The sequence below is a fragment of the Arvicola amphibius genome, chromosome 10, assembly GCF_903992535.2.
Source record: "Arvicola amphibius chromosome 10, mArvAmp1.2, whole genome shotgun sequence".
In the NCBI taxonomy this organism is placed as follows: Eukaryota; Metazoa; Chordata; class Mammalia; order Rodentia; family Cricetidae; genus Arvicola; species Arvicola amphibius.
The window spans coordinates 38693285-38709154 of record NC_052056.1 but is presented as its reverse complement, the minus strand read 5'-3'; the positions used below and the strand labels follow the sequence as shown (position 1 = coordinate 38709154).

Here is a 15870-nt window from a genome sequence, read left to right as displayed (position 1 = left end):
ATGAATTTTTTTATTATGCTGAAGTTAGAGTCACATCAGCGAGGTCAGAAGAATCACCAATTCAAATCTATTCTTTAACTGAATGATGATATATATTGGACAGCCAATATGTGCCAGGCATTCTGTGGGGGTTTCCCTGCAGGCTCTACAGCAGGCAGGGGAAAAACAAACAGGATGCAGTAATAATGAAACACGGCCTGGTTTTATTGTAACTGGTTCTGGACCAGGACTTCTGGAGCTTGGCCCTTATTGTTTTACTTTAGCATTATTTTATTTACATTTAGGCATTATTTTACTTTAGCACAGCACAATTTGGGAAAGAAAGTATTCAGATAACAACTCAGTCCCAAGTGCTTAATAAATACAGCCTACTAATACAAGCTATTAATGGTAAGAGAAATGAAGGAAGAGATATGTGGGTGCTATATATGATCTGATCTATTTTCTGTAAACGTAATACTGCTATTTAAAATTCATTAACTAAAAAGAAGAAAACTATGGTGCTAGGTTCATGTTTGTTTTGTAATTAACCATTAAAATAAAAAAAGGAATAACTGGAAGCCAGCTTTCTAGCAGTAAACGGAGAAAAGGGTGTGGAATTTTCTAAGGAGAAAAGGTGACAAAAAGATCAAACTGAGACTGGAGAGAGCTTTACCTCCTCACAGTCTGTTGACTGACTCTGTGATTGTTGTTGTTCTGTGATGATTGTTCCTCATCTATTTCCATATTCATTCGCTGTTCCACATCCCATTCAGTTCTAAACCCCCACGGTATTATTATCTATAATACAGTACTGTACAGCACATCTCTATAACTTACCTTACATAATTTAAGTGCTATATTAATTTATTAGCAAGTCCTCGTTACCTTTTTTTTTACCATTTATAGATACCATCAGTTTATTCTTAGCACATATGAGTTTAACTGTTTTGAATGCCTCATATTAGTAAAATCACACGGAATTTACCATTTGTGGCTGGCTTATTTTACTAAATGTAATACCATCGATGTCTTTTAATATTAGAGAGCTGCTCTCTTTTAAGATTAAACAATGTTGCAATTGCATATATGTAGCACAAATAATAAAAACTCAGAGACATAAATTGGGATCAACCTAAAAACCATAAATGCAAAACAGTCAAGCCACTAGAGAGGTCTTAATCTCTACCAAAACTGAGCAACTGCAGGTAAGCAGACTAAGTCTCTCTCTCTCCTCCCATTTTATATTCCCTCTAGTTCTGGGGTTAAAAGTGTGTGACGTCCTAGGACTTGGATTAAAGATGTGAGCCACCACCACCTAGATTTGTTTCTGCATTGACCTTGTGTAACCCAGGGTGGCCTTAAACTCCCAGAGATCCATCTGACTCTGTCCCCAAATCCTGTGTCTAAAAGTGTGTGTCACCATTGCCTGACCTCTAGCAGCTTTAGTTTTGTCTCTGGTCTTCAGGCAATATTTGTTTATCAAAATACAAATAATACACCACTACACATCTATATATGACTTTTTGTAATCCATTCGTCTGCTGGAGGCTTAGGTTGTTTCCACATCCCCATTATTGTGAGTAGCACTGCATAGGAGTACGTGTATCTTCACGGTCCTGGGTTACAACCCCAGAGCTATATTGCTTGATTATATGTTAGTTCCATTTTTAGTTTTTTTTTTAATCTTCATACCTGTCCATATCTATTTACTGCTCTAAATGGCAGTGGAACCTTGGATTGTAGTGCTATTTCATTTCTATTTTAATAAAGTTTGCCTGAAGATCAGAGAGTAGGATACCCTCACTCATCAGCCTTATAGACCAGGCAGTGGTGACAATAACCAATAAGGGGCTCATCCATGGGAGAGGATAATTCTTCTTTTCCCAGCATAGCTGCCTGTGGTTCTTGGTCTAGAGGTGGGAAAGAGGGGAGGGGTTCGCTGGAAGTGCTGGAGAAAGGAAAGGGAGGGGGAAAGTGATATAATTCTATTCCAATTAAAATCATATTAAACAAAAAGATAATAAAAGACATTTTGAATTTAAAAAAAGAATATTGGGGTTTGAATCAGGAGACCTGAATCTAATTCGTGCTTAATAGTAACTGTAACCAAGGCTGCAGTCCAAGCTATATGGCCTGTCCCTAGTGTAATCATCCTTCCAGACCTGTTTTCTCAGCAATATAGTAAACAAGTTTGGCAAATAGTTTAGTTTAAACTAAATTTAGACCTACATTTTTTAGCGCAAGTTGTTACAGCAGATTAACTCACACACATGCTGGTTTTGTATATTACAAATTACAAGCCTATTCCTGTAAACTGTCGTGGCGTGAAATGTTCACTGCCCATCAGTGAATAAGGGACAGCTGTGTTAGAAGGGCTCTCACATAGGAGTGTCCCGCTTTGTCTTGTAGGAACACTCCTCTCACTGAAGGGAGCTGTGCTAACGTTTTCCTGCATGGACAGAACTGGCAGCTTAATGCAGCCTCCGTATGAAGTTTGGAGGGACCCGAACAACGCAGACGAAAATGAGAAAACGTGGAAGCGGAAACTGGTTATGAACTACTCCAATGCACCCCAGGAAACAGGCGACCATCAGTATGCAGTAATCTGCTCGGAGAAACAAGCCAAAGTCTTCTCGCTGCCGTCTCAGACCTGCCTTTACGTTCATAACATCACAGAGGCCTCTTTCATACTGCAAGCAGAGGTGGTCGTCATGTGTAACAGTGCCTGCTTGGCCTGCTTTTGTGCAAACGGGCATATCATGATAATGAGGTACTTGGCATGTTTATTGTTAGCTGATAGTTATAACAATGCTAGCAAGAAATAATGATGAGAAGTATATTCATACTGTTGAAGAGAAGTAACCTGATAGATGTTCGTTGTGTTTGTGAATGTTCTGTTGTTCAACAGTGTGAAAAGAGGTGTGTGGCTTGGGTGTAGAGGGAGCTGGTTCTGGTTTTGGTTTGTTTCCTAAAAAATAATTACCAATAGTATAATAATATATACATATACATAAATTTTTAACATAATGTATATAAATATATATTATATAGTTGACATCAAAGAATCCAAGGAAAGAATGATTCTCAACCATTCATGCATCAATTTAACAAGCAGGTATTGGGAATATGTTAGGCACTGGATTCAGAAGCTATATGGAAGTAAAATTATCTGTTGCTTTCACTATTATATAAGAAATTTACACAGAGAATTTCACTTGATTCTCAAAGCTTTTTAAGGACATTGACAAGTATTTTTTCAACTTTCATTTTACATATTAGAAATTAAAGTAAAATAATTTGTTTGAAGACATAAAGCATAGGAAAAAGTGAAGTCAACACTCACTGTTAAACTAAAAGCCATGAAACACATTAAAAATAAGATATAAGCTTAGAGAGTTCATTTTACTCAATGAAATCAGATAAAACTTGTGAAGCATAAAGTATTACTTAATGAGTTTATGGATTCAACAATGCTGTGGTTGGTCATTGGATGAATAAGCTATAAGAAAATGAAATTTATTCGACATACTATAGAGGTGGCTGTCATTCTTGTCAATATCTCACCTTGTTCCAAATCATTAAAAAGGAGATAAAATTAGCAACATATGAAAATATACAAATAATTAGAAAACAGAAAATAAAATTGCCAGTAGAGGATATATAAGTTGAATTTTCTTTTGACAAACAAAGTCCCCAAAGTTTAAAACATTGGATAACTAAATGTATAATAGAAAAAAGTAACGTGGAGAGATCTATAATTAGTGAGGGAGAAACTTTGGGGGGAAAGGCAATCATGGCTTCCTTATTCTCATAGATTTCTGATTCTTTCTCATACTATTTTCAGAGATTTCCAATGAAGACCACTCCATCCTGTTTGTAAATAATTTAACCCATAGACTTGCTTCAATTATGGGGGATGTGTATTTATGGGTGTGTGTGTGTGTGTGTGTGTGTGTGTGTGTGTGTCATCAATTACAGGGGATGTGTATTTGTAGGTGTGTGTGATGTCCTTTCTCTCCTCTCAGCTTCTTTGTTACTCAAGCCGTTATATATCGTTCATATTTCAGATAGTTTTGACTGCTAAGTCTTTGAAATCCAGCGTGGAGGTCACACTTTCAGCAGACCTCAGTGACTATCCAAGGATGGTCTACTTGCTCAATCAAAACTAGTCGTGTTCAATACAGATGCCCTAAGAGACAGGAAGGTTTCACTTCCTGTGAAGAGGGACTAAGGAATGGAGCTCTATGTCCAGGCACACTGGACTGACCCCACACATGTCTGTTTGTACATAAGATCAAATACTAAGGAGTTGTGCTTAGATAGACCATAGGCCTCTACATTAATCATCTAGGGACACTTAAAACATTTGTATGGGCTAAGGTAGAACTGTGCTCATATTTGTGTCTGTATATGTGATTATATATGAAAGTCTACTTATTACTAATCTTTAAAGATGCTATAAAGAAAAATCATAAAATGATGACTTTATTATTAAATTAAATATTTATTAAATATTATTTTTATTAAAGTAAATATGTATATCAAAGAAAATATAAAATGTAGATTTACTAACTATTTTTCTATTCAGCTTACCTAGCCTTCGCCCAATGTTGGATGTAAATTATTTGCCACTGACAGACATGAGGATAGCACGGACATTTTGTTTTACTAATGAAGGCCAAGCATTATACCTTGTCTCTCCTACTGAAATTCAACGGTTAACATATAGCCAAGAAATGTGTGATAATATTCAGGTAGGTAAAGTTCATAAATCTAAATAGATTTGGGATTTGGGGAGAGGAACTAGGAGGAGAAGAGTGTGGGGAAATTGTAGCCAGGATGTAAAATAAATAAATAAATTTATTTTTAGAAAATAAAAAATAATTAAAAACAATAAAAATTAAAATATTAAATAAATAAATAGATGTGATTATTAAGTGAGGGAAATAATGAGAGAGACATCTATAAAGTGTCATAGGGCCAGAAAATAAATACACTTTTCCTAGAAGGTGTTTTGAATATATATTTTTCAATGTAATCCTACCAACTTCTAGTATGGGTCTAGATATACACAAAAGTAATAAGAGGATCATGATTATGATGAATGATAATTATGGTCATTTACAGTAGTAGATGAACTGAAATGTATTTATTTTATTCTAGGGAGCTTTGCTTTAATCACAATTATATAGGTTTCTTGTACATACAGTTGGTTTTCATAACGACAGGTTTATGCAAGTGCATTGTGTACTTTGATTAGATTTATTCTTGCATACATTTTCCTCCCCCCTCACCCTTCCTATTATTCTGCTTCTCTGAGAGTCTAGGTTTTACATACATGGAGTGCGTATTGTATACATGTGCAATTTTATATATTTATGTAAGATATAGGACCCACAATGGAAAAGAACATGTATTATTTGTTGTTCTTAATCTGATTTATTTCACTTAACATAATCACCAGTTGCATCAATTTTCCTGAAAACAGAATTTCATTCTTTTTTAATTTTTTAAGGTTTATTTATTGTTATTTCATGTGTGTGAATATTTTGCCTGCATCTTTATCTGTACATCATGTGTGTGCCTGGTGCCTATGGAGGCCAGGAAACCATGTCATGTCATATGAACCCCCTGTTATAGACAGCTGAGGAGCTAGGAGTCAAACCAGGGTCCTCTTAAAGAGCAGCCAGTGTTCTTAACTGCTGACCCATTTCCAACCCCAATTATTTTATTCTTTATGACTGAATAAAAGTCAACTTGTGAACATACCACATTTTTCTCTATCCATTCTTCTGTTAATGAACACCTACACTTATTCTTTAACTCGCCTGTTAAAAATACTGCTGCAAAAAATAACAAAGTTGTGCTAGTATCACTGTGGTATGTTAGAGTCCTTTGGATCATACAATAACTGCATCCTGTGTTCTGTTGGGTTTTTTTTTTTTGAGGACTCTCCATGGGCATTCTGATTTCCATAGCAGGCAGACTAATTTGTATTCTCACATATAGCAGTATACAAGTTCCCTTTTTATTTCATCCTTGCAAGAGTTGGTTATTTATTTTCCTGATGGCTGCCATTCTCACTAGGGTGGTATGGCATCTTGATATAGTTTTAATTTGCATTACCTAATAACTAGGCATATTGATTATTGTTCCATATGATTACTGGGCATTTGTCCCATCGTTTGATTACTGTGTTTATTTTGTTAGCCCATTTGTTAACTGAATTTTTTGGTTCTCTGGTATTTTTGGTTGTTTGGGTTTTAGTTACTTATACATTCTACATATTAATATTTTGTCTGCTATAAACAGCAAATGTTTCCCATTCTATAGTCTACTTATTTTTTTCTTTGTTGTGAAGTACACTAATTTAATAAATCTCATTTGCAAATTCTTGATTTTACTTCTTTAATTATTTCCATTCTTTTCAGAAAATCCTTACATATGCCTATAATTTGAAATATTTTCTCATAAGAATTTCAAAGTTCCAGGTCTCACATTAAGATTTAATCAATTTTAATTGATTTTAATCAGGGTGAGAGACATAGATCTATTCTCATCTTTCTATAAGAAGCAATCCAGTATTCCCAGCACCATTTGTTGAAGAAATTGTCTCTTCTCCAAAATGCTTTTGCACTCTTTGTAAAAAGTCACATCAGTGTAGCTGAATGGATTTATTTCTGGCCCTCTGTTCTGTTATATTGATCTACACGTCTGTTCTTATGCTAGTGGAATTCTGGTTGTGTTCCTATGGCTCTATAGTATAACTAAAATCAGGGACAGTGATACCACCAGTATTGTTCCTTTTGCTCAGAATTGCTTTGGCTCTTTGGTGTCTTCTGTGCTTCTTTCTTAGCATTTTTATTATTGATATTTAAGAAAGCTATTAATTTTTGTGTCTTTATTTTGTATCTTGCTAGTTGACTGTAAAGGTTTATTATTTCTAAAAGTTTTCTGGCAGAGCATTTAGATTTAGGTCTCCTGTATATAGGAACATAATACTGAAAATGGGAATGATTTAAATTCCTCCCTTACTAGTCCATCGAACTTGGTTGTTGATTGTTTTCTATTCTCGTGTTGTTTTTACTAATACTTCAAGTACTATCTAGAGAGAGAGTAAAGAATTCGGCGTCTCTTTCTCGATGTTAGTGAAAATGCTTTGAGTTTTTCCTCTATTTAGCACTATGTTCATAGGTTAGTAGAATAAATGGAGTTTAAATATTATTAATTCTGTAGAAAACTATCATTAATAAGTCATGAAGAGGGACTGGGGAAAGAGAAAATTAAATAGGATTGAGGGAAAGTATATGAGTTTTAAATGAGAAAAATAGTACAGAGAACTAAATGGAATATGTGAAAAAGTAGAATTATAAAATGTAAGGAATATACAAATTAAGTAAAGCCATTAAGAAATATGCAAGACTGAAGTCTTTAACAATGAGATAATGTAAACTAGAAACTGTATTACAGTGTCAGTCACTCTCTCTTCTGTACTGGAATGGATCTTGCTTTCCTCCTCTCCTTAAGTTGTCTTAAGTGTCTAACCCTGCTGCTGGGAGAGCAGATGCCTGTGTGTCTAGCTCAGATCTGTGAAAGCAGATTTGCCAATCAGCAGTGTCCCAGCGGAGCTCAAGCAGGTTCCCTGCTGGGTTGAACATCTGCCCAGGTAACAACAGGGGCCAGTCCTCCTTTAAGAGGATTCCACAGGAGTGTGATGTGTTCAGTGAAATCCCAGACAAACAGTTCAAAAGAAGGATTTCTAAGAATTTTCAATTAAAACAGAGGAAAAAAATAAGTTCCTGGATGAATTCAAACAAAATATAAATGAATGGTGCCCCTGGACTTCAAGATGGGATACCCCTCAAAATAATTTCCAGCTGGGCAGGTACTGTCTTCTTAATGTTCCGGATGCTCATACACATCCTGTGTAGATTTCAACGTCAGAGACCCTGATGCAGCCCATACCCATGTTTTATTTACAGGCCCGCTGTCTAGTCTCCTCTTATTAGGGAAGTGCTGCCTGTCTGCCAGCGCTCATAGTCTTAGCGTGAGTATCTCCAGTGAGTTTCAGTTCATGTCAGTGACCACATGATGCCCACATGGCTCTGTGGTTCTCTGGGTCTTGTCCTAATCAGTGGAGTTGGTGTTTGGAGATAAGAGTTGTGCTGGATCTTCTACTGTTCTCAGCAGAGTGGCTGAGTGCAGAGTCTGTTCCCTTCTTGCCCCAGAGACTTGGTAGTGACATAGGACAGTGGCATTAGGTGATTTCCCAGGGTCTGTTCCATGCAGCTCATGACTGGATTGTCCAAAGTTTCGTTTTTCTCCTTTACTTGTTTATTTAAGGACTCTGAGGAGATAAGGTCAGAACTGTATACCAAGTAACAACCACATAGAAAAGACATGGAAAGGCTGTCTTCATGATATGCTGTAACATATCACAGTGTTACTTTTCCATCTACTAATTTCATCTTAGTTGCTCTAATACTCTCTTCTTAATTGGTACAGGACATGTTAGGCGATTTGTTTACTCCCATAGAGACACCGGAAGCTCAAAATAGAGGCTTTCTCAAGGGACTGTTTGGTGGAAGTGGACAGACATTTGACAGAGAGGAGCTGTGTGAGTAAATTTCTTATTATAAAAACCCATCACAAACTAGAAAACCTGTGTGTGTGTGTGTGTGTGTGTGTGTGTGTGTGTGTGTGTGTGTGTGTATCTCAAATTCTAGACCAAGGTGCTTTTGTTTCTATATTAAAGTTTGAATATTTTTTTATTTTAAAATTATTATGTTTAGTAAACATGAATGAAATTAGTTAATATATTAGGAAATAATTAATCACAAATTATGTATATATGTATTTCAATGTGCATTGTATATTATATATACAATACATAATATACAATTATCTTTCTGTATATCTCAATATATATATTTCAAATAAGTAATGAGCAAGCTAAAAAGCATCCCATTTGTAGACAGGCTCTAGTTTCATGAGCAGTTGACAGTATTTGTCTTTTTAATTCTGAAAAGTCATTTTAGTCTGCTTTCCTGTTACCACTGCTAAAAAATGGATTAGTCTTCATTCATTTGCCAAGTGTATTGGTGCCATAGGGAAAGAAGTCGTTCGGAAATCTACCAGTGGCACTCTGATGAAGAGTGATCAAGGGCAGTAGGAGACACAGACACATTTTCAGAGGACAGACGAGAATACAATTTCAGACAGTGCCACCTCCGTTTAGGTTTTCATTTCAAACTCCCTTTGTCTTGAATTTATAACTGCGCAGAAAGACATAGGCGCCACCCTATAGTTGAATCCTATTTTAGTCAATAAAGAGAACAGTGTAGTGTATGTGGCAACATAGAACTCCACAAGTATCAGAGAAGCCAGACAGAGAAGGGGCCACATATTTATGGTTCCATTCATATAAGTTGTCCAGAATAGGCAAACTCGTGGGTATTAAGAGTTAATCAGTGAGTGCCTGAGGCGGGGGTAAGGAGATAATGGGGAATGATTGCTCATGAGTTTGGGTCTTCTTTTACAAATTGAAAATATTCTACAATCAGGTAGTAGTTAGAGTTATACAACTTTATGAGAGACTAAAAACCAGTGACTTAATTATATGTTTTACTAAGGATTGCTTTTATGGAATGTGAACTAGATATCAATGAGGCTTTTATTTTCTAAAGTCTAGGTTCTTTTCCAATGTAACATCCTGAAAACATTCACTAAATTTCTGACTCAGTGAATGCCAGGCTGAGTAACAGACCCGTCTCAAAAAACAAGATGTGACCAGCAAGATGGCTCAGCCAGTGGAGGCACTTGCCACCAAACATAATAATTTGAGTTCGTGGCATGAACTAAGCCCACTTCCATAACGTAACCACACATACTCACATGTGTGTACACATGCATGTTTCATAATCACTCAATCAATTTTTTAGGAAAAAAATGAAGGTGGGCAGCACCTGAGGTTAACCTCTGAATTCCACATACAGGATTACACATGTGCATATACACACAAACTCATGAACACATACATACATTGAAAGTTCAGTCTCATATACACACCACATACACACAGACATATGATAACAATATCTCCCATTTTCTCCCTTAGGCATTTTTCTTAAGTGCTCATATCTTTAACACATACCCATATATGTGACAAGACACCCTTTGAGTGAAAATTATGATAGTAATAGAAATTTTTGAAAGTACTTTTTTGCCCTTGGAGGCCATCTTGAATATATATTACTGACATGTTTTACATTTCTATGGCTTAAATTCTCAGTTGGGGAAGCTACAGCGGGGAAAGCATCCCGCAGCCTGGCACAGCACATTCCCGGACCAGGTAGTATAGAAGGGATGAAAGGCGCGGCTGGAGGGGTGATGGGAGAGCTGACCCGAGCCCGAATTGCACTTGATGAGAGAGGACAGAGGCTGGGTGAGCTGGAAGAGAAGACCGCAGGCATGATGACCAGTGCAGAAGCGTTTTCCAAGCACGCACATGAGGTAAACTGCCCACAGAAATGCAGGCGTCCTCACAATGCAGCCACTGGAAACACCCAAGTCCTGTAGAAGGAAGCCTAGGCAGAGGCACCACATGGCCTGAATCCCTGAAGTACTATAGCCCTCTACTCAGAGAGAAAAAGAAATCTACATTAAGTTGAGACTTTTCATTTGGGGCCTAGCATATTGATCCATTCTGATACATTAGGTCTGTATTTTGTTATCACCTGCTTGGCAGGTGCACAGGGAGATTTTATGAGTTCCCCAAAATGGGTGAGGGTCAGTAGAGGCTAGAATTCATATCTTTCATCTCGTCTGTCATTAAACATCGTTTCCCATCCACTGAGTGTGCGCAGCTTAAGTATTTGATTTTGAGCCTGTCTCACATGGACTTTGTCCACAAAGTAAGGGGTCATGCAGTTCTATTACATTCTGAGACTTAACTAAATTTCCATGATTAACTCAGTATCGATTTGCTGGCTAGCGTTGTAAAGATGAGATCTTTACATTGCTGTTTTTCTCTTTCCAGTTAATGCTGAAATACAAAGATAAGAAATGGTACCAGTTCTAACCGTCAAAAGAAGTTGTGACTGCTTTGAGAATCCATTATTCAGGGAAACCAAATTTATTCCCAGCATCACTATTCAACTGCTAGAAACCAGTTTCTTCTACAAAATGTTCCATTATAGTCCATCCGAAGTTATCATATGGAGGCGTATCAAAGGCAAAGCCGCTGTACACCTTGAAAGCTGGAACCCCGGTTAAAATCCCAAGATAATGGCTGAATTTGTCTTTTCCCCATGTGGAATGGATGCTATCATCTTGGCATATAATTTGCTAAGACCTTGTGTTTGGAAACTATTGGGGAGTCCTTTTGATTTGAAATTTCCTGTACAAACAAAAGTATTAATGCACTTAATGAAAAAAATCTTTGCATGATAAATTAACATCTTAAGAGGAAAAGAAACAAAAGCATGTTATATCAGAAGAAAATGGATTTATGGTAAACTACTCTTATGAATTGGGCCACACCCGACAATTTAAAAATCTGCATTAGAAGATAACCCTGCATTTCAAGTGTACCTGCCATACCCATCCGAAAAGGAATCCAAACAAACCCAGAGTTTTTTCTCATCTGAAACCTTTCTTAGTATACTAGGACACTGAGTTCTTCTAAGCAAGAATCCGACTAACGTTTTCCTCCCTCCATAGCATCGCACACCGTCTACAGCTCTCCTTAACCAAGGCTGCCAGGATAGCGAAGGATTCCCAGCACTCCCACTCCCGTGTCTGTCACCTTCAGGACGAGTCCCTGCTTTTAGTCATCAGCAGAGCAGGGTTGATTCACCTCAGAGCATTTTTCAGCCTGGTTTATAGTCTCCAGAGGAGTTGGCGATAAGTTTGCAGAAATTAGACTATAGGAATAATGCAGTTAGTTTTGAGAACTGATTTCACAAAGAGTGGAATTTCACATACCCCAATTTCAGTTTCCAAAGCGATATATTTTTAAAGCACCATTTGTATCCTTATCTGCCAGTTACACAGTATATTACTGTTCAAACCCAATAGGGTCTACAATCCCAAGGTGCTTATGCAGCCTGACCATCACAGACCAAACTGGTCCTTCTCGTCGATGTGATTCAGTAAAACCTCGGTTAATGTTTTAGGAAAGAGATTCTGAGTTATGACATTTCTGATCGATAAGGGCTTTTATTAGAAAATTCTTTGGAGTTCAGTGCTTATTAAAGGAACCTTTATGAAACCTAGTGGTATTTTAGCTATGTGGACCTTAGTCATCATTATGAATTACACAAACCCATAGGTAATTTAACTAATCAGATTGACAAATTGTCACAGGAATATGTTAGTAAATACCAAACACCTTCTTAAAATCTCTCAAAAGTAAAGGCCAGCTCTAGCATGATAAAATATCTGTTCCAACCTAGCAGAGGAGCACTACCCAGAAAATAATGGCAACTCCTACTCACTCTGTTGAACATGCTTGGAAGTCAGAACATAGGACTCACCTGACAATGTGTTGCTCCTTTTTAAAACCTTAAATTATGTGGTTGATTTGTTTTCTGGCTCTTGGTGGTTTGAGGCCTTGCTGGGTTACATTGGTGTTTAAAACATAACCATTTCTTCCAACTTCATAGACAAAATTACCATTATATTGGTTTTATGTATTTTTTTAAAGTGGTGCTTTCTTTAAATTTTTCTTTGCAGTCTTGAAAAGAGAGCAGAGGTGGTTAAAAGAGCTAGAAAATGCACACTAGAGTAGCATTTCTTAGAGTCCTTGAATTCTTCTCTCCGTAAGTCTACCTTCTGCTATAGTATTAGCATAAGAGAACTTGGCTTGATAATACAGACAATACACACATTTATGCAGTAAAAATATTAATGGAATTTAAGACCAGGACCTGGAAAACATTGGCAGCCAAATTGCAACACATAATTTATACTATCTGTTTTAAGGACCCAAGTTTCTAATTTTTCTGGATACTTTAACATTTCTACATTATAAAATGATCTAAAAGAATAAAATATTTCTTTTGTTTTGAAATAGTGAAATTCAACCCAATGTAGCATTGAATTTAATGACTATCCTTTAAACTCCCAGGAATATTTAACTTGCTTTAGCGATACAGCTCATGGTAGAGTGCTTGCCCACCATGTTCAAACTCTGGGTTCAATCCTCAACAACACACATACAAATTCACTTGTTCTATAGCAAGAGTTCTCGATAGCAGCATCATTAGTGCAAGTTTTTGTCTAGCATATTATGGGATGTTAACAGTGCCCTTGACTTCTGCCCTCTAGATGCCATTAGAAACCTGCTAGTAATAACAGTAAAAAGGAAAAAAAAGACAAAATTGCTTCCAGTTGAGAGCTACTATTTTACATCATTTAAGGAGAAAGACTGTGAAATACATAATGTATGTTTTTTACAGAAAATAGCATGCAACAAGAGCACATTTTCTTAGCAAGAGAATTCCCACCCAAAATTATATGTGTGATTCATACAATAGAGCTCAATTTTGAAGAATCAGTGAACAATTACAGACTACTTTAAAGCACCCAGAGAATATATCAAAAAGGGACATCCACAGTGTTTGATAGACATGCTTAAATTTCTGACTTCAACAAATAAATCAAAAAATTTATAAATAGAGATCATTTGGAGTAGGTACTTCTGCCATGCTTAAAAAGAACATGTTCTCATAAATGTTTAAAGCTTAGATTTGCTTACAAAATTGTTTGCCAAACCCTTTCTTAATATCCCTCAAATCAATGATTAGCAGAATCTAAATTAATGAGGTTTTACTGTATCAAAATTATTTTTATAATTCAAAGAGATAGCAATAACAATAATTTAACCATGGATGTGATTTTTCTCTTTCAACTTTTCTGTTCTGTTGCATTAACCTTCACGCACACGCACACACATCACCACCACTACCACCACCTCCATTTTGCCGTCCTGGCTATCCTAGGGAAATGAGTAGTGTTATACATTTAATCTTCTGCATTTTCTCATCTCTCCTCTGTCTTGGATTGTAAGGAAAACCACCCTCAGAAACTTTAATAGTGCTGCAGAAGTCTCGGTTACCATCTAATCACATTGTGTCTACAAAGCAGCATCCGAAGATAAGGCTTGCGAAGCACTATCTGCACAAGGTGACTTTACTTCCGATCCTTCCTCAACAGAAAAACCCTTAGTGTTCCAGCAGAAAATGGACCTTCCATTCTGTTCACCAATAATGTAATAGAAGACATACGTGTTTCCCTGGTTCTCACAGTAACGTAAGCAATGATCCTGTTATGAAACCATCCACTTGTCCTGGGGTTCGGGTGGAGGGTGATCTCACTTATTTCAATCCCCTGAAAAAGTTGTGTGTCTGACTTTGCTTCCATACTTCCCTGAGTCCCAGGCTTAGCACTCAGTCACCGTGGGGGCCATTGTGTGTCATATGAGCGTAGCTTCCGTGACAAACTGAGATGATGTCCAGCAACTCCATCCTAGAAACATTTCTCAAATCGTTGGAATTGATTCTCTATAAAATCTAGGTCTCTAACCTTAAAAAATTTAAAGAGACCTTAAACAATGAGGTTCCCTTTTATATGACCCACCAGTACCATTTTAAAGGTATCATTTACCCATTATCTGTGCCAGTTTGAAAAAATAAAAGGTAAGATTAGGCCCAAGATTAGTTGAAAACTAAGGTGGGTTCTTTGACCTACTTGGCTCTCAGGCATTTGGATAGAGTGATAAGATGGAGCTAGCTGGAAAGGAGAACTATGAGGATATTCTTTGTCCTACAAGCGTCCCTGACCACACTGGTTCACAGAGGGCAGTGACAAAGAAAGCCAGCATATAGGATGCAGTCTTGCTCTCTGTGTGTTAGGAAAAATACCAGCTTCACAGCTTCTTCACCTCCTGTCACTCAGCCTCGTGTATGCACACTAATATGAGTACCTGAGATAGCTGTCACCAACGTAGGTTGAGCATTGTCTCTCATATGAGAGATTCTAGGAAGCATGGCTGCTAAATCGTTTAGTATACCTATCTACAGACCACGTAGCCCTGGATGTAAGAAATAAGTAAGGTCTCATGTAGACACTGGGGAGACGGTGCAGCGTGAGGGCTGGTGTCGGGAAGGCTATGAGAGAGTCTGAGGGAAGTGAGGTTTTGATTTGACCACAGCACAGGCAAAGGCCTATGTTTGTATCTTTTTTTTTTTTTGGCTTGTATCTTTGGTTTGTATTTTTTTAAGTATAGCTTTGGCTGTACATAACAATCTCTTGAGATTTTTTAATTCCCAATAATTTAAAAATGTCTTAGACTTGGAACAGAACATCAGTATTTTTGAGAGCCCTAAAAGTGGGTCTATGTCCAGCCAAAGATGCTAAGTGCTGCTCTATGACCACCTAAGAAAAGATTCTTGCCTTCCTGGGCTGATATTTTAGCCCCTTCTAAGGGTTCAGGAAAGGCAGAGTGTAAGAGACACAGCCTTGTCTTGATTGGCATTTATTCTGTGCCTCTTACAGAACAAAAGTGAGTGCACATTTCTAGCCAGGCAGCGCCACTAATTCTTTGTATCTCTAGAATATTATTCTCTGTGACTTGATCTTTAGTTAAGTCAACATTGTAAGTTTTGACTGTCTTTTACATAAGATACCAGAAATATCACCATAAGTTCAGCAATACATAAAGCTAAGTGGTAAAATTAATTTTCAATATCTGGACAATGGAAATTCTCAAAATAATCACAAACTCCATCAGCTCCAATTTTACTATGCACCCTTCTTCTGGAGCAGACATGGTGAACGGCCCCTGCTCGGCTGTGGGTATCTTACTGGACCTGATCTCAGCAAATA

General features: G+C 37.1%; 1 protein-coding gene across 4 annotated transcripts in view; it reads left to right on the top strand.

The window, feature by feature from the left end:
* Positions 1-11116, top strand: part of Stxbp5l (syntaxin binding protein 5L) — a 197706-nt gene extending 186590 nt beyond the window's left edge. For all 4 annotated transcript variants that reach the window (XM_038345561.1, XM_038345559.1, XM_038345560.1 and 1 more), the window contains 5 exons: positions 2392-2752; positions 4571-4736; positions 8488-8599; positions 10274-10494; positions 11021-11116. In XM_038345561.1, the coding sequence (XP_038201489.1) occupies positions 2392-2752; positions 4571-4736; positions 8488-8599; positions 10274-10494; positions 11021-11062 (902 nt within the window). In that variant the 3' untranslated portion in view covers positions 11063-11116. The remainder of the gene's footprint in view (positions 1-2391; positions 2753-4570; positions 4737-8487; positions 8600-10273; positions 10495-11020) is intronic.
* The last annotated feature ends 4754 nt before the right edge of the window (positions 11117-15870 follow it).